General features: G+C 42.6%; 1 protein-coding gene across 1 annotated transcript in view; it reads left to right on the top strand.

Moving 5' to 3' along the window:
• gabrg3 (gamma-aminobutyric acid type A receptor subunit gamma3) overlaps nucleotides 1-25,026 on the top strand; it is a gene marked incomplete at both ends in the record, with an annotated part of 80,378 nt that overhangs the window by 50,174 nt on the left and 5,178 nt on the right. Inside the window, 3 exons of the mRNA XM_080472841.1 lie at nucleotides 5,684-5,766; nucleotides 20,348-20,485; nucleotides 23,721-23,873. Of these exons, the coding sequence (XP_080328967.1) occupies nucleotides 5,684-5,766; nucleotides 20,348-20,485; nucleotides 23,721-23,873 (374 nt within the window). The remainder of the gene's footprint in view (nucleotides 1-5,683; nucleotides 5,767-20,347; nucleotides 20,486-23,720; nucleotides 23,874-25,026) is intronic.

Raw genomic sequence — 25,026 nt, forward strand, 5'->3', positions numbered from 1 at the left:
CCAAACCCTCTCAACTGGCTCCTCCCAGGGTCCCTTTACACGACAACGTTCCAAGTGACAACACCTTGTTCGTTGCTCGTTCATGTTTGCACGGCAAAGTCAGAGAAACTGAAAACGATGCAGTTAGTTTGCCAGGCACTGTTGGTTGTTTATGTGAGGAAACCACATATACAGACATACAGAGAACAATACGCTCTGAACGTTAACACAATGGAGACAACCTGACATCCGTATGGACAAATGACGAAATGGATGCTATTCGTGGTGAATCTCAACCAGAAAACTATCAATCTGGACTATAAAGCTATAATCTGGATTTAGCTATAAGTCCATGATAAGCTATAATATGGCGTTGCACTCCTTTTTGTTATTGTGTAAACGGGAGCCTCAGTATGCCTCTAGTGGAAGTGACTCTACTTTGAGTCTCACCTGAATGGGCGAGCTCCTTAACGTGAAGCCGTCGACCAACATTGAGAAAAGAAAAAGCACGTGAGATGCTTGTGTCCATTGATGTCACTGAATTCATACCAGAATTGAGGGTGGACACAGACTTACCAGTAATTACGGTGTTGCTGTGCACCTCAGCTCCCTCATCACACAAACAGTCCAGTACACCGTTACTGCAGCAACTTGTCTGGATTTGCAGTCGATCCCATATCGTCTCCTTCTATCACTTCTGAAAAGACTCCAGTATACTTGAGTTCCTCAATTGTGTCTTTCCTTGCCGTGCGTGCGTAAGTTCACGTGCTTGTGTGCTGCACCACTGATGCACGTCAGGAAGATGTTGCGATTTCAAACCCTGTAGCAGAAAACAATATTCCAGATTTATTACTTTTTCAATATAACAAACCATAATAAATTACTCCCTTGGATGACAAAGCGCTTTAAATAATCAACAGAGCTGGAATTACCACAATATCTAGCAAACAAGCTTAATGACATGTAGACATTGTTATACAAACTCTCCTATTTATTGGCCGTAACAAAAGTTTTATGAATTTATTTTCATCAGGATACTCATTAATCAGTATTTACAGCGTAACCCTACAATGTATTGCTCATTTTACTGCAATATCACACCCAAAATACATCTATTCTAGTGTGTGTCCAATTTACATAAGAAAAATACTTTCATCCATTTTCTCACAACCTGAAACACTAATTCAAAGATGTTTGAGCAGCTAGGGACAAACGATGAAGCCAATAACACAACATGAGTGGAGCAGAGTGAAGTTTTATTGATTGAGCATTTGATTTAGCTTATATAGGCTTTTAAATGTCTTTCATAGTGGAAACAAAGATTACCATTAGTGCTAGTTATAACAAGTGTCCCAAATTATATTTGGTAAAGATAACTTTAGAGAGCTGAAGATTAGCCACTCCAAATATATAAAGGACATAATTGCCTCATATAAAGGATTTTTCTTTCCACTAGAACAAAACACAACAATACTAATTGTCCAGTTTGGTTGTTTACAAAGTGAGAATCTTTTTTTTTTTTTTGCACTGAGAGCTCTTGTAAACTGAAAGGGAAATGAGTTGTTAGAAAACATTCAAACCACTTACAAGGCACAAAATATGAATAGCTAATGATAATAAAATGTGAGTGCAGTCATCTGTACCTGAGAGAGGAGCGCACTCATGGTTTGATCATGGGACAAGCCTGGATTTCTTTCCTGGGTCTTGTTTTATTTGCTTGTGGCTATGGAAATGCTCCACTCTGAAACAAGCGACTTTTATAATTCAGTCATTTTATATATGGTAAGGGGCTTCTACACTAGAAAACTAGAACAGACACTCGGTAGAGCGCATACCTTCGTCATCGCCATCATGCAATGTTAAGGTTAAGTGACAATGTTCTGTTGGTTCCCATTCTTTTGTGTGACTTGAACGCACCATCAGAGTGACTTGGCATGTGATTGGCTGAGAGTGGAGCAGGGGGGCGGGAGCGGAGTGAGCAGGGTGCTTGTAGACGGCTAACAGCAGCAGCAGCAGCCCTGATGGATGGTTCACAGCAAAGTATACAGTGGAGTAAATATCTTCCCTCCCCGGCATCTGTTCGATCCCAAAATCTCATGAATTGTTCCTTGGATGATGACAAATCATCCCTGAGCCGTTCAAGCAATTCAGATTAATAGTTTTGGCAAAAACATTTGCCAAACAAAGCAGTGCCACAGGAATTAATACTTGTCATCAGCAATTGTAAGCGCAAATTGGCTGCTTGAGCTTTAAGAAAATAAATGACTGAAGCAGCCACCTTGCTTCCCTGAAGCACCCTTTGTAATTGAAGCAGTCCACATTAATATAATATAACCTGCTGCATTTATAAGAAGCAACTCATGTCCACCATCTTTTTGGCACTGTGCTTTTGTTTGAACCAAAAACATTCACTTTTTTGTATTATTATTCATTGCATTTCTCCAATTGGATTGGACTTGTGGAAAAATACAGAGCTGGCGCAAAATTACCACAAGGAAAAAAAGGAGAAAGCAGCATTACAATGTGCGAGTCAAATCACGAACAAAAGCTTGGTCCGGTCCCCCTCCTAATGCAGCTCTATTGACTATTCAGAAGCGTGCAAACTTTGAGGAGCAATATCCGCTGATGGCATAAGAAAAAGACAATGAAATGTCATTTGGTATTAATTGTGCATTGGCTTGGCTGCGGTAAACAGAGATGACATTTTGTGATATCCAGGCCTCTCCTCCTTTCGCAGTATTGTCCCAATTCCATGCCTTAATGAGGTTGAAAGATCACACCAGAATCACAGTACAAAGAGATTTCTTTCTCTCCATTCCCTCCTCTTTTTCAGTCTGATGTGTACAGCCCTCTAATATTAGATCCTTAACTTACGTGTCTTTTTCACCTGCACTGGTTTAAAGTCTTGTTTGGTTTTTCAGACATGCGAAAGGTTATTTGCTAGCCTGCTGACTAAAGAAATATTACAAGTCTTCTTGAGTTGGTTCACAATTTAAGATCAAGAGAATATCTGCCACGGAACATTGTGAAGACTGTGTTGGAGATATTATCAACAATTGTCCGACATGTTTCACACAGACCCAGACCAGCTTCAGTAGATCTACTAATTTTCATGTTTGTCGAGGTTGGTGAATGAAAGACCGCTGAAGCTCTTTAAAGACAAGCAAACGCTATAGATCCTTGATGTAGCTGAATTACGTTCATTTCGTCGTTCTGAAATGTATATTATAGATTCTTGTTGAGTTGAATGCAAGAATGTCGGTTACCTTGCTGACATGTTTCGGCTGCCAAAGAATCTGCAATATAGGTCCTTGAAGTCGTCACATCTTCCTGTCATGTAATTCAGTCTTTCACTCAGAATACAAAGGTTTAACTCAGAAATTCGTCATTGACAGTTCCAAACACTGCCGAGAGAAGTTTCTAGTTTCCTGTCTGATGCTCAGCTAGCTAGCTAGCTAGCTAGCTATCTATCTATCTATCTATCTATCTATCTATCTATCCCTCCATCCTTTCCTTGTGCCTTTGCCAATCACATTCAATTTAGAGTCATTAATCGATCTCAAACATGCGGTTTCGGACTGTGGGAGGGAACCAGAGTACCTTCAGGAAATCTGCATAGTGAACATGCAAACTTCACATAAGCCCCCCCAACACAGACTGTAAATGTTCCGTTATCAGGCAAGAGGGCTAATCACTACACAACTGGCCAAATCCACTGTTGTAGTATCATTTGCGCACCTGGTTACTAAAAGGAATTTGAAACAGCTTTCAGCCAAACTGAAGACATATCAATGATGGTGGGTGGACACTATTAATGTAGCACAAGAGCACTTGGACGTCCTTCCATCTGCATTGCCTCTTGGGGGCCGTCCACACGAGAACGCCGTTTGACGTAAACGTACTGTTTTTGGCTGGTCATCCACGTTGGCGCGGCGTTTTACACGGGTCCCAGAGTGGGGAAATTCTAAAACACCGGCTCCGCTTTGAGGTGTGGACGACAAAGATGGCGCATGTCTGCGGAAAATGATGCCGCCTAGGGCCCTCCTCCCACTCGGATGTCCCTGGTAAACCACTTCAGGGAGGCGATCAGGGGGCGTCCTAATCAGATGAACCACCTCAACTGGCTCCTCTCAATGTGGAGGAGCAGCAGTTCGACTGAGTCTCTCCTGACGGCTCAACTTATTGCAACTGCTTGTATCTAATCTCATTCGGTGAAGAACTAAAGTTCATGACCACGGGTGAACATGAGGATGTAGGCCACCGGGTCAACAGAGAGCTTTGCTTTGCAGCTCAGCTCCAGTTTCACCACAACCGTCCGGTGCAGTGACCCCATGTACCGGTTTCAGGGTCTCCTCAAGCAGCCGGTTCGTGTTGCAGAGGCTCACGACGCCACTTGGCTCCCCACTGTCTCTCACTGTGAGCACTGCACCGCTCCATGTTCACCCACCTCACGGATATTGGGCCCACCTACTCCTCCCATGGTCTATTGGGGCTGTGCTCTGAGACACATGGGTCACCAGGTGCTTCTGGGTTTGTCTGGGCCTTCACTCCAGACCTGTCCACCCTGGGTGACCCCACCAGGAGCCTGTGCGCCCGACGGCAGAGCTCTGGAGATCAGTGGGTATTTGTACCACGACAAGCCCACATTCTTGGATGGAAGACTTGGACAGGAACAAAGTCACTTTTACACTCTCAGCCAGAAAAGAATGAAAATATACTTAAGTTGTTTGAACAATGAATCCAAATACCTTCATGTTTGATTACTAATGAATAATTACTTTGATATTCACTTATTTGCATTTCAGGACACATTCAGAACTTTGTCACAGTAAAGTGTAATATTCAGCTGCAGGGGTTAAGGTCTGTCCTGCACCATAGTGAATGGAGGGTTCAGAGACAAGATAATCCACAGACACTCGACTGAGCCATTCAAGCCCCATTTGGTGATCGTAACAAGGGAACAAGAAGACAGCTACAGATGGTGGAAGTTGTTTTTAACAAGTTGGTAAAAGACTTCAAAATGCTGCTAAAGTGTTTAACTGTCGGAGAGAATGGGAGTAAGAATACCTGGAGCCAAACCACAGAGGTAGAAGGACACTGGAGGTTTTATATAAAACTCAATTTAATGAGAAAACGTCTTGGAAGTTTGGCAAAGTTGCACTGTTAAGCGTGTGTTTCTGCACACGTGTTGTACACCGGGCTCCCGTTAGAGTACACATTTTCTGTAAAAAACAAATTGATCATCTTAAAAACAACAATAGGTTTGTTGTGCACTCTCACAGCTTGGTCCTACAAACCACAGACACAGATTTGTTGATTCCTTTCTTTAAAGTTGGCTCAATAAAGATTTACGGTTTAGCTATCCTTTGTGGGTAAAATTTGAAATAAAATGCATTTTAGAGTCCTTGAAGACCAGCAATGGCACTGAACAAATGTTTCTATTCATAAATGTACAAATGGTTGGCAAGGAATCGATTTCAGCAGGTTAACAGAGCAATAACACACATGTACACATTGTTTGAGGCCAAGTCTTACTCACAAAACATTTTCTTTTCAACATTCATTGACAAGAGGTGCCCTTGAGAAGAATTCAATAAGTATTTAATTCTGACTTTTTATTTGCTGACACTTCTGTCAATCATCTTTGAGAAAGGAAAACTGTCAGCTACTTTACAGACTGAATTTGATCATTCCTTACTTGCAGGTTGACAATAAACGCAGAGTGCCAGCTGCAGCTACACAACTTCCCAATGGATGAACATTCGTGTCCGCTCATCTTCTCCAGCTGTGAGTACAACATGCTGACTCGTGACAGTGAAGCTTCTCAACTGTGTGCAGTCAACCGTGTGAATGAGGGAGACTTTAGGGTAATGTCCTCTGGCGAAGTGCAGAACCACTTCAGTATCAAACACGTTGAGCACAACACTTCAAAGCATTGCTGACTAACACTGTCATACAGAAATCACTAACCGTGGATCACTCTCCAGTCACCATTTAAGCAACCGACTTGACCTCTTTCACTTGTCAACACTTAAGCATCTTGAAGTGACGACTGTACTTTTCAGAATATAAGTCACACCGAGATTACAGGTCGCATATGTTTTGAGGAGAAAGAAAATGCAGTAATGATGGTTTAACTGTGGTACTATTGCAGTATTCTGTTATCATACAGTGTCATCTAGTTCGTACTGGTACATTTTGATATTCAAGTCACGTCTGAATATAACTTGCATGTATAATCTGGAATATATGGTAACTATATTTTTTATATCTATTTCTGAAAGCCTTTAATTACATTTCATTTACATTTCATTTACAGTATTTGATTGTTTTCTTACCTGGGTAATGATGATTGCTTTGTTCATGTTGTTCAAATCTGTGTCAATAGTAATCCAGGGTCAGCAGGTGCTGCTTTTTGTTGCTACTTCAATGATTTCTGGAATGACCTAAAATTACTCAAATCACTAGCTTCACTAGATATACAGTATTGCCAAGAGTATTTGTTCGCCTGCCTTCACACGCTTATGAACTTGAGTGACCTCCCATACTTAAACCATAGGATTTAATATAATGCCAATCAAATCGTTGTAGCTATAACAGCTTCGACTCTTCCAGGAAGCTTTCCACAATGTTTAGGAGTGTCTTTATGGGAATTTCTAACCATTCGTCTAGAAAGGCATTTGTGAGGTCCGACAGTGATGTGGGAGGAGGAGGCCTGGCTCGCAGTCTCTAATTCATCTTCTAGGTGTTCTGTTGGGTTGAGGTCAGGACTCTGTGCAGGCCAGTCAAACTGGATCATCCAGGTCTAGATGGACCTGCTTTGTCATGTTGGAACAGGAAGGGTTCATCTTCAACCTGCTCCCACATAGTTGGGAGCCTGAAATGTCTTGATGTGCTGAAGCTTTCAGAGTTCCCTTCACTGGAACTAAGAGGCTGAGACCAACTCCTGAAAAACAAGCCCACATCATAACCTCCCTCCACCAAACGTTACACTTGCTAAGTTAGACAAATACTGTTGTCCTGGCAACTGCCAAACCCCCAAAACGTGATTGGTTCCTCCAGAGAACCCTAACCCTCCATTGTTCTAGAGTCCAGTGCACCACTGCATCCGACGCTTTGCATTGTGCTTGGTGATGTGCGGCTTGGATGCAGTTGTTCGTCCTTGAAAACCCTCCATGAAGCTCTGCACCAGGGGTCTTCAATTCCGAGCCTCGAGGGCCGGTGTCCTGCATGTTTTAAGTTTCTCCCAGTTGCAACACACCTGAATGCAATAAGGGGCTCGTTACTTGGCTTTTTTACAAGCTTGACGACGACATCATCATCAGATTGAGATGTGCTGAAGCTGGGAGAGCTAAAACGTGCAGGACATCGGCCCTTGAGGCCCAGAATTGAGGACCCCTGCTCTCCACTCTATTCTGGAGATAATGTGAAGATGTATGTCTGTAGATGGAGACCTCTGCAAACTATGAGCCTCCACTGACCTCATTCTGGAATTTTCCATTGCCCACCACCTTATGGCTGAGTTGCTATTGTTCCCATTTGCTTCCACTTTGTTCTAGTTCTACTAACAGTTGATTGTGAGAAGATTTCATGGTTGGACTTATTACACAGTGTCATCCTATCATTGCACCAGCTGGAAATCACTGAACTCCTGAGAGCGACACATTTTGTCACTAACATTTGTAGAAATAGTCTGCATGTCGAGGCCCTTCATGTTAAACTCTCGTGACCATGGAAGTGATTGGAACACCTGAAATCAATGATTTAGTGAGCTGATCAAATACTTTTGGAAATATAGCGTAGGGTATCTTCAGTACTACACATATACAGGCGTAACTCAACAAAGTACGTTAAGGGCTACATAGAAAATCACTGAACAGTTAGTTTTCTTTATTTTTGCAGAAATAATAGAATGTGTTGTGATTATGGCATACACCAAATCCTTATACCCTTTGAATGAAATCTGTGTAGTTGTGAGGCGCAATCATAGAGATAAACTGGCGTGTGGGCTTTAGATAGCCTTAGAAAATAACATTGATAGGAAATTCTACTCTACCAGCTTTGCTTTTACTTGGTATCAGATGGAAAAGGAAATGAGTGGTATTCCACATCACTATCGCAAGTGTAGAAAAAGAGGATAATAAATGACATTAGAAAGGTTAACTTCTATAAACATACAACCGTGACAGTGATTCTAAAAGATGCTGGTTACTTCCACGCCCCTTTCCAACTTCATGATACTCCAAAATGACACAACTTGTGTCACACACAAAGTACAGTAGTGTTCTGGCAAATCACCAGTCAATTTGAATAGAGGGTTGGCTTCATAGTGTCACAAGACGACATATACTGACAAAAGAAGGTCATTCACCCTAAAGATCACCGGGAAAGGTTTTTTTGTTTAAATCATAAAAATAGTGGTTGGATTGTTAGGTGAAAAAAAGCAAAGAAAGACGTCACAAAGACAAATAGCCAAGGACCTAAATGCAGGAAACACACGGAGGCTTCAACAGTTTATTTGTCAAAAGAGCAGACAGAGTTCAGTGCTTGGTTAGTCCATCAGCGAGACAAACAAAACCAACAAGACAACCAACAAACAGGAGGTCTAAAAACAGGTAAAGCTTAAAGATAGAATGATGAGGAGGCAGACGTGGAAACAAGAAACCTAGGGTGTTAACTAGTACACCTTACACATGCAAACAATGTGGAATACACACAGTGTGGAGTTAATAGACACACCTGGTGGTGGTCAGAGGAAACTTAAACATGAACTACAATTAGAACCAGAAACTGATATTACACATGTTCTCCACTTCTTTAAATTTTCAGGAAAGGAGATGCATCAACCCACCTGTCAGAACATGTGTTCGCTCTGGGCTGTCGTCACTGCAGGGATCTGACATGATAAGAGTAATGACTCTAGATCACTACCGACAACTCAGCTGCTTTCATTTGCAAGTCTACTTCCCTTAGGCTCTATTTACATAACAACCTTTATAGCATTTCTGATGTCCGTTTACACAACAACGGTACTCAAGGCCTCTGAAAACGAGACTTTTCAGAATGGCTCCCAACTTTTTGAAAATGCTCCGACTCTGCCGTCGTGTAAAGAAGCGAAAACACAACGTTCTGGACATGCTTGGGCTTCGTCTCCTTGGAGACGGCAGAAACGCTGCTACCGCACATGCACACCACAGTCTGAGTAAATATGTTTTCTGCACATGCTCAGTAGATGAACTATCAGAATAACGTTTTCCTCCAGAGTGTCATGACTCCCAGTCCATATTCTACTGGGACTCGGTGGTTTTATATTTTTATACATTTGTCACTAAGAATAACAATCCAACTTGGCCGTCTGTCCAGTGTTCCTTGCACATGTATGTGTGTGTGGTTTCATCACAAAAACAAACAGCGCCAACTCGTGGCCTGGAATGAAAACTACGTAGTTTTCAGCATTTCTGTTGTTGTCATGTCAACACAAAACTTTTCTGATACGAAAACACAAGAACGTTTGCAGGACACTATTGTAACACATCAAATACCATTTCATATAAGTTAGAAGTGAAACTACCCTCATAAAAAGCAGTTTGTTCCCCTCCTCTTCACTCTGCAGTCCACACTGGGCATCGTTAACAGACATTGATTGTTCCGACCACAAACTAGAAGAGTTTCATCAACATGTTCACATAAGAGTGTTTCTTTACATGAATCAGCTTTAACTTCAGTTGGCGGATTCACAATGAACTCCGCCTGCAGACGGAGATTTCTGCTTGTGTCCCTGAACCCACAGTGACATTCAGTAGAAAATACAACTTCTTTTTCTTGTTTTTTTCTTTGTTTCTTTACATTGGGACTTAAAATCACCCGACCTTTGGCCTCTATCCTTTCACACTGACATTTCTCTGAACTCGCTAAATACTTTAAATTGTATAACTAGTTCTGTGGGAATTGGTGAACCTCCACACATTTTACTTTGGAGGCGATGCCTCTATATGTATACAGTCATTACAGATGTTTTCTGCGAACCTTTCCAGCCTTTTCAACTCTTGTCACAGCTATTTTGTAGGTGCTGCTTCAAAGAAATCTAATATTTCTCACATTTGATTTGTTTGCGTGAAATACAAGTTAATTGTTTCTTGCAGATTTTCGCATCTTGTTTTATTGACGATTCACACGTTTCCAACTATGAGGCACGAGTTTACTTTTCATTTCAATCAATTTATGCCTAGCATGTACTAGGTGTGTGGTTCATCATGTCAGACATTAGTTTCAGAGCGGTGTGTTGAAAAGAGGTCAGGTTCATAACTAACCTGTTATCTGCGGTGGATGTTTTGGTAATGATTGACTCTGGAGATACGTTTCCACTTGTCAACCTCGGTGGTCTGTTAAAACCTGCTCAGTAGACCACCTGGCTTGTGCACACATCCTACAGACATCTAACAAACCCATATCCATACTAATGGACATCACGTTGGTTTCCATGCCGACGTCTCTGTTTTCCGATTAAGCCAGATTTGCGTATCTTTACAGCCATCATGCCTCTCGGGCCTTGGAATAATCACCTCGGCACACGATGCAGAACAATGCAAATAAGCAGCAGAATAGAGCAGACATTTCAGGGTGTTGACTCTGTCGATGATTAGCCTCCTACAGCTGGTGAGACAGAGCGAATATTTACAGCCATATGTCTCGACTTGGGAGAAAAACTGATTGACTTTCTGTGCTGTGTTTTTTTTTCCCTCTCCCTCTTTTCACTTTTTTGAAAGTTAATACAAAGCAGTTATTCAAGTAAGAGCACGTTATATCAACAATTTATTGTAATTCAAGTTGTTCAAGGCCAATGAATGGCTCATAATGGTATAAAGGTGAGTCGTGAACTGCCAGAAGTTAATAAATGAAAGTCATTTTACCCCATTTAGAAATAATGTACATTTCAGAATTTTATTAAAGGCCTTTTTTGGTTGATGAAACACTGAAACTTTCCATTTCCTACCGGTGTTACAACCTTTCTGGATTCCATAAAACCCTGTCTGTGTGTGTAAAAACAGTGTTAGTACTGACTGGTCAGTGAAAACAGTTTCCTTCACCTTCAAAAGACGCCCAGAAACTGAAACTCTGACTGGATGAGGTCTGGAAGACCCAAAGCCACAGTGGAGTCACAGGACAGCTAAATAGCAGTCATACTCAGAAAGTCTCCGTTTCAACAGTGGAGAGAAGAATCAGAGCTGCAGGTTTGACAGGACGAGTTGCAGAAAGGACGGAGGACAGAGGTTCGTCTGGACCATGAAACACTGCTATTGGACTACTGAAGACTGCACAAAGGTGTTCGGGACTGATGATGAATCAACATTTGAAATCTTCAGTTCATCACGCAGGATCTTTGTACGCCGTCAAGTAGAAGAAATGAATGTTTCACAGTGTGTGACATCAACTGTTAAACATGCAACATGGAAGTGTGAAGGTCTCGGGCTGTTTTTTTTCTGGACTGGTACAGAGTGGGAGTAACCTGAACCAAAACAGCGACCATGCAGTTCCCTCTGGTCGGCCTCTCGCTGGTCAGGAGTTCATCGTACAGCAAGATAATGAGCCAAAAGAAAAAAGTCCAAGCTCTGCCAGAACTGCATCAGGAAAACAAGAAGAAAACATGGAGTCCCGAGCACGGTCTGAAAGAGTGAGAGAGTGAAAGCAAAGCAACAGAATGGTGAAGAACTTTCTGAAAGTCAGCTACGACTGTTCAGCTGTTAAATCTGTCACTGTTTCCAGTGATTTTTCACTGATAAATTGATTCCATGGTCTTTTTTTTAAAACTCAAACTAATTTGTTCTGTCCTTTTAGTGCAGACTGCAATGAGACTTTAAACTGAATGAATGTCTGTGTGTGTCTGTGTGTGTGTGTGTGTGTGTGTGTGTGTGTGTGTGTGTGTGTGTGTGTGTGTGTGTGTGTGTGTGTGTGTGTGTGTGTGTGTGTGTGTGTGTGTGTGTGTGTGTGTGTGTGTGTGTGTGTGTGTGTGTGTGTGTGTGTGTGTGTGTGTGTGTGTGTGTGTGTGTGTGTGTGTGTGTCCTTCCTGCCTCTGGCTAAATTCTGCCTGGGTTGTTTACATAGCTTCAGCTATTCAGTTTTCTATTTAGAAACATGTGCACGGCAAAAAAAGAAAAAAAAGAAGAAGATTTTTCTGGTTTAAATGGACTCTTATTTGGTGAATCGTGATGCGGTTCATACAAACAAATCCAACAAACCTAATGCTTTACGGCCCTTCAGGACTTTATGTTGAGGCCCCGCATTGGCACTTTCTCTTTATCTTTTATGGCTCATTATTTTTCCATGGTCTTGTTTATTGCAAATATCGGTTCACAATTATTTAATCTGCTTTTAGTGCAACTACACATCAAATTAGTTCTTTTTCAGTTTCATTGTTTATTCACTGTTGAATATTGTTCACCTAATTAACAGACCAGAAATGTTTTCAATGTTGAACAACACAACGGAATGATAGAAACAGTATTTGTCACATTGGAGTGGTGCAGCAGTCATTACTCCGTTCAAGTACTTTTAAGTACTTTTGGCTTGCAAAGATGTAAACCTGATTCATCGCTCAACCTTTGCTGTTTTATGTTAAGCCTCCTTTTCAGTTCATCATGTATTGGTAGGTAAGGTGAGGCCACTGGCTTTGGGTATTACATTTTTTGGGACGATCAGATTCTTTTATTTCCAGGTTATTACTGAGAGTCATCCAATTTCCTGTGCTTGTAAATTAATAGTTTTATTGTATGATGGTGATAATCCCTTTCACTGCATTTCCTGCGGGCACTGTCACACGAGGACTCTGGCCTATTTTTCCTTCCCTGCACACAAACGATAAAGAGTCCAAATGATTGAAGTGCTGCTTCTGTTGCCACATTAAGACAAACACTGAACAGAAAAACTGTTTGGAAGACAAATTCCACTTCTACGTTTTTAGCTAATTGGCTTCGTACATCTGCAGACTTGCAATTTTACCACAGTGTTCAGAGAAATCAATTGTGGAAGAAACTGCAATAATTATCCTGTTTCTTCTAATAGCTTCAGTTAAAACTAAACAACAGAGACAAAATAATGAGGCGCATGATACTTCTTGATACAAAGTCCACCCTCTCTCATGGGAACAGTGACAGTGTGCCAGTCAGTCAAACAATCTCTTTGTTTTACTCATTTCAATTGTTGGTATCGAAAATGGCCCAATTTTCAATTTTGGTCATTTTAATCATAATCTCATGAAAATCCCCTAAACTAGCAGTAAACTTAATACAGCAACTCGCCCTCCCGTGCCCATTACGCTGAGGGTCAACCCTTCACCATGACTGAAATGCTGCATCAGGTCGTTCCCACCTGCTGCATTTTCTTTCTCGCCATGTGATCTTCAGACGACACGTCCTTTGTTTTTCCTCTGATATACGGTGCAGGGTCGTCTTCTCGCCGCGTGATTCGCTCGATCTGCCCGATCCGCCCCCGGTGACTCGTCATGAGGTCGACAGCCCCAGATTTGGTTCTGCACCTTTTCAACACGTCTTTATTTGAGCTGGGTTTTGAAATGGTGCTCGGATGGCTCTTGGTGTGAAATGTGAATAGCTTTGTGAAATCCTTCTCGGGAATCCGTTCACACCTGGAGTCAACGTGTTTCAGGTGATCAGATCGCTTGTGGCGGCTTCTGATGCAGATTGATCAATCAACTTCAATCAACTTTATTTATATAGCGCTTTTTTATACAATTAATGTAATACGAAGTGCTTAACATAATTTAAAAACAGTGCATAGATACAATAGATATTTATGAAACAAGTGAATGTACACACACACACACACACACACACACACACATGCAGACATGCCTAGTAGTATGGAGACATGGCAGGGCACTGAGGACTTTATGTGAGGAAAGGGCCACATTTGGGGGCCGTCCACATTGGGAGTGGTACAGCCTCTCACCACAGGGGGCGCTGCCCCACAGATCCCCCCAGCCCGGGCAGACCAGCGAATCCCACAACATACGTAAGGGACCAACCAGGTGCCCGGGACGGGGGAACCCTCGGGACAGCCCCACTAGTGGGGAACGTGGCCACCACCAGTGTATCGACCCCTGAGAGGAATCACTGGAAATAAAAGATTCAGTTAACAACCTAATAAAAGTAGATAAATAGATAAAGTAGATAAATAAATAGGTACTACACATCTGCATATATACATATGTATACATATACATATACACATCTATAAAAATCAGTTAAAAGCCTGATTAAAAAGGTGAGTTTTTAACCTTTTTTTAAAAACTTCCACGGTCTCTGCAGCCCTGAGGCTCCCCGGCAGGCTGTTCCACAGACGGGGGCCGTCACACTTGTTCATATGATGTGTTCCAGGGTAACCACCTTGTAGTGCCGCATTATGTAATAATGGTGCAATATGTAGTAATGCAATAAATTATAAATTCATTATGTAATAACGCTGCATTTTGTAATAAAATTCTTGAACGGATTTTGTTATAAACTTTCCTGCATTTTGAAATAACTTATTACACATTGCAACAGTTTTTACAAAATGTGGGTTAAATGATTAAATGCACTCAGCGGCACTAACAGTCTGGTTTCATTTACAATCTGGTTTCGTTTTCTCAAGAAAAAAGAAATGGCTGGTGGAAATACTGATTGGCTTGAAACTTTAAAAATCTACCAGCCACAATGTCAGGCGAGCTAAAAAAACGTAACTTGATTCTACCATTGCTGTGTTGGCAGGACCTGAACAAAAGCAGAGTGACATAGAATTCTAGTCCAACTGAATCCTAATTGTTTTTCTCATTATTAAATATGCATACAGATAACATTTTTTCCATAATTATTACATTTTCTTCCAAAAAAGTGGAACACCCACATTTTGTAACAGCCGTTGCGATATGTAAGAAGTTATTACAAAATGCAGCAGATTATTACGAAATGCGGTGTTATTACATAATGAGTTGGACATTCATCATATCATTACATATTGCACCATTGTTACATAATGCGGCGCGACACACCTGAGTCCAGTCTGTCGCCGGACAACGGTCAGGACGGCGTCCTCTGCCAAGGCCGCTATGAGGCACCGTGTCTCTACAGACCTCCAGGCTCGGACGTCCATGTTCTTTTCCAGAGTTTCAGTGGAAAGTTGGAAAGACTGAAACTCAGACCGACGCATTGTCTTAAATGTAAACACGCCACACACTGATGACGTTTACGAACGTTCCTGCAACGCCACCGTCCCGGGACGCATTCGGACGCCTGCTGCTCACACCACGAAGCCTCTGTGGTCGGATGCCTCCCTGGCTACCTCGGGAAGTGGTTTGAGTGACAGCGCTTTGGTGCCTGGTCAGTCTTGTCCTTAGGGCTCGCCACATGTGACCAGACCACATGAAACACATTAGTGCCGGGTCTGAACGGGCACTTGGTCAGTCGCCAACACTCTGAACCGTTCAGGAGAGCTGTGAGGACTCAGCTGTGGCAGAAGTTCCGCTTTGTGTGAGCGCTGTCGTGGAGGAGATATAACCCATTCATAAGCGGAAGCTCTTCATTCTCAACCTGGTGATCATAGTGTTCATCGTCAGAGAAGGGCGTCCATCTGATGTTCCTGTTCCTGCTCTTTGAACAGAAGGTCACCGCCACCAACAAAACACATGAAGTTGTGATAGAATCTTCTGCTGATCTCGATGAGGTGAGATGGGATTTCATATGAATCCACCAAAGGCTTCCCGGCGAACGCCGTCGAAATCTGTCCTGCCCCCGTGATCTTCAAAAACCCTAGAAAAAGTCTCAGAGCTGTGGTGCTTTAATGTAAACCTGGAATTGATCCCAAAGTTCAAGGATTTAGAAACATTAGATTCAGCACTTTTTCCCAGTGAGCAGTGAAACCTGATTAACTTGTGTGTCTGACTCTGTATTATATTGAAGAAGAGCCGTTGGCCCGACACCAAGTGACTTTTCAAGCAATTTCATTGTTGCAAACTTTTAATCTGGAGCCAAACTTACTGGAGTTCTGAGTTGAATCCTGCTGTCGTCTCATTGCTTGTGCAAATGCTGCCCGAGACACTGTCAGGGACAAAGTGCAGAGAGCTGTCTCACAGTAAAGAGGAAGAAGTGTCTTCTGTCTCTTATTGGTGAGTATTTTTTGGTTTATCTGGTTCAGTGGGTCTGGTTTTAAGGTGATAACTGTTTAGTTGGCCATTAGATATGATCTGATCTACAGCGATAATCTATATTTAAAGTATAAACCAAGTGTTTAACCTACAAACTTCATGATGCAACATAGATCCTGACAACAGGTCTTCATAGATGTACTTCTTGATCACCAGATGTGAATTACACAAGTTTAACTGTGTTTATTGGTCAGAGTAACCTTTCATATTGTTTAACAAGCATCTATCATTAGTCTGGGAGTTCACTGACGTTTTCCACCAGCAGTGGGCCTGCAGTAATAAATATGTTCAATAAACCCATAAAATACTAGACGGTGATTATTTATACTTGTGACTTAAATGTAGGTCGGACTGTACTCTAACTTCAAATAATACATGAAACATTTACCTATCCTATTTCCAGGATATGGTGCGCTGCCACATTACGCCACTGATCGACCTCAAGGGTCCTGCTCAGGTACTCACAGCTCAGGTACTCACAATTCAGGTACTCACAGCTCAGGTACCCACAGCTCAGGTACTCACAGCTCAGGTACTCTCAGCTGAAGTACTCACTGCTCAGGTACTCACAGCTCAGGTACTCTCAGCTGAAGTACTCACAGCTCAGGTACTCACAGCTCAGGTACTCAAAGATCAGGTACCCACAGCTCAGGTACTCACAGCTCAGGTACTCACAGCTCAGGTACCCACAGCTCAGGTACTCACAGCTCAGGTACTCACAGCTCAGGTACTCACAGCTCAGGTACTCACAATTCAGGTACTCACAGCTCAGGTACCCACAGCTCAGGTACCCACAGCTCAGGTACTCACAGCTCAGGTACCCACAGCTCAGGTACTCACAGCTCAGGTACTCACTGCTCAGGTACTCACTGCTCAGGTACAGTACTCACAGCTCAGGTACCCACAGCTCAGGTACTCACAGCTCAGGTACTCACTGCTCAGGCACTCACAGCTCAGGTACTCACAATCAAGGTACCCACAGCTCAGGTACCCACAATCAAGCTACTCACAGCTCAGGTACTCACAGCTCAGGTACCCACAGTCAAGGTACTCGCAGCTCAGGTACTCACAGCTCAGGTACCCACAGCTCAGGTACTCACAGCTCAGGTACTCATAGTCAAGGTACGCACAGCTCAGGTACTCACAGCTCAGGTACCCACAGTCAAGGTACCCACAGCTCAGGTACTCACAGCTCAGGTACTCATAGTCAAGGTACTACACAATGACGTCTATCACGGTTGTTGGTGCCATGGGGACAAACAAATGATGCTCACCATAAATAAATGGTATTTCTTGCATGAGCAAAACTAACATTCATCCAGTCAGCTTTGTTATTGTCTTAATGTACACACGTGAGTATAAACAAAAGCAACTTTTGTATCTTTCCATTTGTTTAATTGTTTCTACCATCATTGGGAATGACTGTACTGTATATGAATCAGTTGTCATAGTCTGGTTTAGGAATTAAAATATTGCAAGATTCCCAAACATTGTACATAAAGTTCCTTCTTCTCTCGCTGAAGGTGCAGAGCAGTGACAAGTGCATTGCAGGTGTCTCTGCTAGTTTCTGACTGGTGCTGTCGGAATTTGATTTGTTTTGGGGGTTTTTCAGTCAAAGTATTTGCCATTTCACTTTTCTGAACCTGAGTACTGATGGTCCGACGTGTCTTAAAATGAGAGGTGGTGTGTCACACCGCTGATGCATTGCTTTATTAAGGCAGGAGGCTTTAATAGGAGTGTCAAACTAATTTAAGTTCAGGAGTTACATAAAGCTTAATTCGATCTCTGTGGGGGCCAGGAGAATAAAGGCATAGTAACCTCGGAATATCGACTACTCAAAAACGTTTTCTGCGCAGTGTTAGTGTAAAGGAATACAAAGTACATCCTGCAGAAGTTCACATGATTTTTAACATTTCATAAAATCTTTTTATCAACATCTTGCAGATTAATGTGGGGGGAAAAGCCAAAACTTTCTCAGAATACATGTTGATGTTTTTTTCTCAAATGTACACTAACGGGATTTATTTCATGCTGATGTCATTTCATTATCAATACAGTTCTCACTCCTGCTTCACTGATCACTAACCTACCAGCATTGCGGTATCTGCTGCTGAGCTCTGGGTTGCATTATGACCCCTGCTCAAAGAAGAGAAAAGAAACCAGAAAAACCACGGGAAAAATAACATTTAATATCTTCACAGCCAAGCTGCACGTGTGATACCCTGCTTTAAGCCAACACGGGTGGCATATTGTACGAAGTGTGCACATCGCTTGGTGTTTTTGATAAAATAGCATCGGGAGATGAAGTTGTTTTTGTTGCCTTTAGTTTGTTCTTGTTCGTGGAAGTCATTCTTCTGGTTTTCATCACAGGCTTGTCAGACATACAAGTTTAGAGGCAGTGCTCACAATGTGGTGAAAACTTCTTAAACTACTTAAAAAGTGTCTAAAGCAGGAATATCAAGACCATAAAGTAATAATACTCTGTATTTTTCTTCAAAGTTTGGCACATAAAGAATGCATTTGTCATGCAATACCTGAAATCAAATGGAAAATATTCCATTTTAATAGCAGGGGTAATGTCATACACCCCCAAACACACTAATGAAGTGGGCTTGACTGACACCCAGTGAAACCCAGGATATTAAATTGCTTTTCTTAAGCTTAAATCGTAGGTAGACTGAGGATTTCTTTGAAGGAGTTGCAGAGCAGAGACTGCTCAAACCTCATAGTGTAATGTTAAACTCACAGTCTTCTCAACGCTGTTGGCTTACAAGTCAATCATTAAATGCACCCTGAGCTTGTTACTCACATGTAACACAGATGTCGATCAGAAAATATTCAGTTCAATATTGCAATTTCATACAGTTTGCTCAGTGTAGCGGCACTTTAACCAGTTTAAAGTTCGCTCTGATGAGGACAGGTAACTTGGTTTCAACGTGTGTTCAGGTAAACAGATGAATCAAGCTTGTCTTTGGATTTATCATTCCATTTACTGAAATAAGATTCTGACAGGTGGACTTTGATGCCTGTCATCTTTTTTGTATTCAGCCTGATACTGAGTTCCTATACTTCCTACAGTATACTCCAATAAACATTGCATATGATACTCAGCCCAAAGTGACACCCTGCCACGCTCCACAAACTGTTTGCTCTCCACGTCCTGCACCAGAGCGGAATTTAAACTGGTTAAAGTGCTGTGACATTTAAATTGAAAAACTGCATCTGCTCCCCTGTCCTGCACTCCCAGTTTCCACTCTGATCACTGCCTGATGTTCAAGAATGGTCATTTACTGCTTCTTTGTGCCACAAACGATCCTTCATTGGGTCCATAAAGCGAATACGTCCACTGGCCTGTCCAGTGATTCTACAACACCATTCAAATAGAGCGACAGCGATATTACAGCGTGGACAGCCGTCAAAATCTGCTTGTGCTTCCGGTTCAGCATTCACCGGCTCCAGGACAGGAAGCCTTCCCTTATATACACACAGCGCCACCCCATGGTCCCATTACCCATTTGGTTCGTACACTCACTTTCAGAGCTGCTTTCAAAATCAAGCTGTTAGTCTCAGAATATTTTGATGTGTACCAAAGACTGCTGAATATTTCATAACATCACTAGTAAGTGGCAGCGCTCTGGTAAAAGTTAATGGAATTCATTCATCAGGCACATTTGAAAACAATTAGTAGTTTGCTATACATTTTCCCTGTCGGTTAATGTTTGTGTTAATTGGGAGCCTGTTACATCAAATTGCTATCGAGCAATATGTTAAAATGGTTTGTTTTGCCACCTAAAATGATTTAGTGGCTGTTTGAGGCTGGAGAGGTTTCGGGTTTTTTGCACACCAACGCAGAGGTGGAAGCGTTAAGCCATCACTAACCTCACATGATCAATTGTAAAAGAACTCCTCGGCTCTGTACCAATCATGTGAAGGTCAGGCTCAACATAAAGATGGATTCAGTACATTATTGAAGCAAAGCTTTGATTTAATCTACTTTCCCTGTGCGTCTGTCTTCATTCCTGGCTGTCTTTTCATTAGCCAGCCTCCTGCTCAAGACAGATGCTGTCCTGGGTGGCCATAGGTCTTTTCTGTGCAGCGAATCCATCATTAGGATGTGGCCTGTGGCTGCAAGCCCCTCTGGCGCTCACACACACATGTTCTGTGTGATTGCAGATGGATACCCGCGAGATGAGATGATTTACAAGTGGAGGAAGAACTCAGTGGCGGCTTCTGACCAGAAGTCCTGGCGGCTCTACCAGTTTGACTTCATGGGCCTGAGAAACTCCACAAACATAATCACGACTACAGCAGGTAAAGAACCACGTCTATTCCTCATTTTACATGATAACATGTACTGAGCTGTGATGTTCAGAGCTGCACGTCCCAAGTTCATTTCCTAAATACTTCAAGAGATAAAAGTATTTCTTTTTACATCAGAAAAAACATCACTTCTAAAAGCAAATGTTCCTTCTGTAACTATAACTCTCTTACAGACGCTGCAGTAATTGTATGAAATGTCCACAGTGTATAATCATAAGTCCCATAAACATTGTTCAGAAACTATCCAAGGCAAAGTTTTGTAGTTTGATTTTGCCACTAATGTTGACAAGTACTATATAGAGAGAACATTCTGGAAATAAACACAAAATGTGGTGACTGCTTCTAAACAAATACATCAAACTTTGTCCTATTTATTCAAAAGTTTCTCAGCAAATTTCTATTTGAAACTGACCTTATAGGTTTGCAGTGACTGAGCACGTGTTCGTCTGTATACGAGGACACTGTGCAGCTTTTATTTTGTTATTTCATCTTAAAACAAAGCTGGACGGTACCTGCTTTTAGCTGACTTGCCTGTTGTATTTTTAGAAATGCTACATCGTGCTGTTCACAGTTTTTAGGCAGTTTTATGTATCACTCTCATTATGTAAGACTTCATGCAAAGTAGAGTATGCAGAAACAAATACAGTCTCTTTTTTTTTGTGGCCGTGTTCTTCTTGGTACAATTATGTGAATTTTTCTTTAGGTTCCAGCGCTTTAAAGAAATGTTGTCACTGTTCTTCCCTGGATTTAGTTTATCTTCATTTAATCACATGTTCAATATGATCCATTGCTCTTTTTATTGTTGATCATTTACAGTTGTGCTAAACATCTGAAATGATTGAAAGCTAATCATTTAAATTACAATAAATTAGGTGTGGAGGACAGAACTGATGGTGGGACTTTGAGCCGTTGTTTGAGTCCAACATGTGATTTTGTTTTTCAAATCACACATCAAAGTATTTTAACGTGGGAAGAAAATCAACCGGTGGGTGGGCCGGCTCCCGGGGGTGCGGCGGGCTTCGCCGCCGGGGTGGGGGGGGCTCTCGGCCCGATTGGCCCGGGGGCCCTGCTCCGGCCTTTTCTCGGCTTGGCGGCTTGGGTCGGGGCCTGGGGCCCTGTGCCCTTTATCCTTCTCCTGTGGACTCCTCTTGCCTGGGGGGGATTCCTCACTGCATTCTCTATCTGGTGCTTTCTGTGCGGGGGCGTGGCTCTTTGGGGTGGTTCAATGGGGGCCTGGGGTCGGCCCCCATGGATGATGCGTCCTAGTTGATATCTGGGCCACGGTGGGTCCACGACTGGAGAAGCTTTGGCTGTGACTGGTGAGGCCAGTCTGGGAGCGACAGACTCCCGCACCACTCCCAGACCACAGTGGACGCAGGTGTGAACTGTTGGCTGTTGTCTTCAGGCATGCTCCTTGTTTCGATGCTGTGAGGTGAAGCTGGACTGACGTCTCCAGGGTGCAAGCCTGGGCTGGATGTTGTGGGGAACCAGATGTAGCCCAGTGTCCAACAGTGTCGCAGGAGTTGCCAGAGCGTAGCTGAAACAGCAGCGGACCACCTTAGGGACTCTAGCTCTGGATTTTCCACAGAGTTGTCTCCCAAACCTTCCGGCAAGGCAGCAGAGGTTTGAAATCAGGGTTTTCCTTCCCCTCGATGGACGACCTTCCAGGTTATTGAGCCCCATCGACCCGAAGGTCAGTGAAAGCGGTTCGAAGAGACGAAGCCCAGGAGGCCCAGAAGTCAACAGCCTCGTGTTCAACTAACAATCTGGACTTCAGGAAGCGCAGACCTGACCTGGCCCCCCTCTACAGACCTGACCTGGCCCCCCCCTACAGACTTGACCTGACCCCCCCTACAGACCCGACCCCCCCCCCACACACACACTCACACACACACACACACATATGACCTGCCCCCCCTCTACAGACCTGACCTGGCCCCCCTCTACAGACCTGACCTGGCCCCCCTCTCCTGGACATCACAGCTGTCATCAAGAAGGCTCAGCAGGGACGTCACTTCCTGAGGTCCACTGAACTGCTGCTGACCTTCTCCTGCTCGTCCATCCAGAGCCTGCTGACCTGATGCATTACATTCTGGTCTGGGAGCAGCACTGAGGAGGCAGGAGGAGGACACAGAGGATCATCACAGCAGCACAGGAGGCTGTGGGCTGCCCGCTCCCTTCCCTGATGGACATTTACACCTTTTTTCACCTCAGCAGGGCACAGAGCATTACCAGGGACGGCTCACTCCCCGGTTTCCATCTGTTTGACCTGTTGCCCTCCGCCAGGCGCTGCAGGTGCATCAAAGCAAAAACAACTCAGAAACAGTTTCTTTGCCAGAACCATGACCAGCGTGAAATCACACATTCACTGATTTACACACATTCTTCATACCTCAACAACTCAACCATGAACTATGAACAACTGTGAAACTATTTCATATTGCACTACTTTCTGTTATATTGCACTATTATTGTATGTTACACTTTGTTCTTCTGCACTTTGAGAGGAGCAGCTCTCCAATGTCATTGTACATTGTATAATGATAATAAAAAGATATTCTAGTTTAACAAGGATTGTGTGAGCAGACAGAGCCACCTACAATGGGATTACATCACATGCCACAAAGTACCTGTGGTATTCATTATGAAGCACCAAAAATTACAACGATTTCCTGGAAAACTACAAAAACTTCATGAGATCCCGAATCCAGACATGTTCAACCAGAAGAAGATGTTTGGTCACCTGAGATTGGCCAAGCTACACCCGCTTTCGACAATGTGTAGTATTAATGTATATTTGATATATTCGTAGGCAAACACAATCACCTCTATTTCACTTTTGGTATAAAAGCTAGTCTACACCATTTCTTCTCAGGTAAACTCTAGCAATATATAACACTCTCAATAACTTTGATTTACATTTTTTACTTTATACTTTATTTAAATTTTCCTCACAAGTAGATGTAATATAAAATGTTGTATTTCTCATTGCTTTTAACATTTTGTTATTTATTGTTACTTGACGAGTCATAACAGACTGGAATGATGTGTTGTTCTGATTTGAAGTATTTTAATATGTACAGCAGGTATTAAAAGGTCACAAAGAGTGAAGGAATGTTTCTCTATGATCCATTACAGTACAACCACTAACACTCAATTGTGTACAGTTTTCACCTTGTTTTTTTCCTGTACATTTGCTCTATTGACTTGTTGTTTCCACACACAGGGGACTATGTGGTGATGACCGTGTACTTCGACCTGAGTAGAAGAATGGGCTACTTCACCATACAGACCTACATCCCCTGCATCCTCACCGTGGTTCTCTCCTGGGTGTCCTTCTGGATCAAAAAGGACGCCACTCCAGCCAGAACAGCTTTAGGTACCGTGTGCTCGCTGCAGATCAGCTGACCTGTGAAATGTTTTCCACCTCAGCTGTTTAGATAAGTGAACATATCATTGCATGCATCATTCTTCTTGTATTTTACTTTGTTCATTATACTGATGCGTTGCTCTGTTACTGACACTGCATGGCTGCTTGCCTTTTCATGATGCTCTCTATGTGTCTCTTCTGTTCTGTTTTCCTGTACTTTTTGTCCTCTTTTGTTTGTGCATGCTTTCTCTTTTGCAGTCCTGTGGAGCATTTTTATGAAGGTAACTGGTCTGCTGTTGTTTTTGTTTTCCTCTGTGTGTTTACTTGTATCCACACTCTTGGGTTCCTGTGTTGACAATTTAAAAGTGAATATTCTAATAGGGCAAATACAGTTGACAGTGTTTGAGTCAATGTTTGCTGTTTTACATCAGTTGATGTAAAGTCTGTAAATTAATGGAACGAAACTCAATCACAGGTGTGTTATTGGTTCTGCAGTAACGTTCCAAGCTACCAATGATAAAAAGTTACTTCTGACTTGACGTAGGTTTTGCACACTGTCTAATAAGCATATATCTGTATCGCAGTGTCGCTGTGGCACATTAGCAGGCCTGTCAGCACTGTGCGGGTCAATATGATTTAACTCACTGAATTCAGCTGATGTTACATCAGATAGTTGGAAGAAGATTAATGGTAGTAATAAACTTCACTTATATGACTGCTTTCACTGCTCCAGCGGTCTCAAAGTGCTTCACACTAGTTGTCACATTCATGCACACACTCACACACCAGTTGTGACTTCTGCCCTACAAGCTGCTCGACTTCCATGTGGAACAATTTGGGGTTCGGTCTGTTTCCCAGGGGCACTTGGATATACGTATCTGCATGGGGAGACGGAGGCTCAAACCACCAACCTTGGATTGGAAGATGACCCACTGTGGGTGAAATCACTGCTCCAAACATGGATTTTCAAATCCCAGTATTTATGTCTGCCTGCAAGGGGAAAAGTTGTGAAATCCTTGAGTCTTATTTCAAATATAATTAGTTATTGTTTCTCCTTTCATGAAACGGAAAGATGTGTTTTTGTACCACGAGATCCCTGCAGCTGCATCATTACATTTCAAGGCTTCAGTCCTTTTGTCCTCTCTCTTTTGTGTCATCATAC

Source organism: Lipophrys pholis (genome assembly GCF_963383615.2).
Source record: "Lipophrys pholis genome assembly, chromosome: 10".
Taxonomy (NCBI): Eukaryota; Metazoa; Chordata; class Actinopteri; order Blenniiformes; family Blenniidae; genus Lipophrys; species Lipophrys pholis.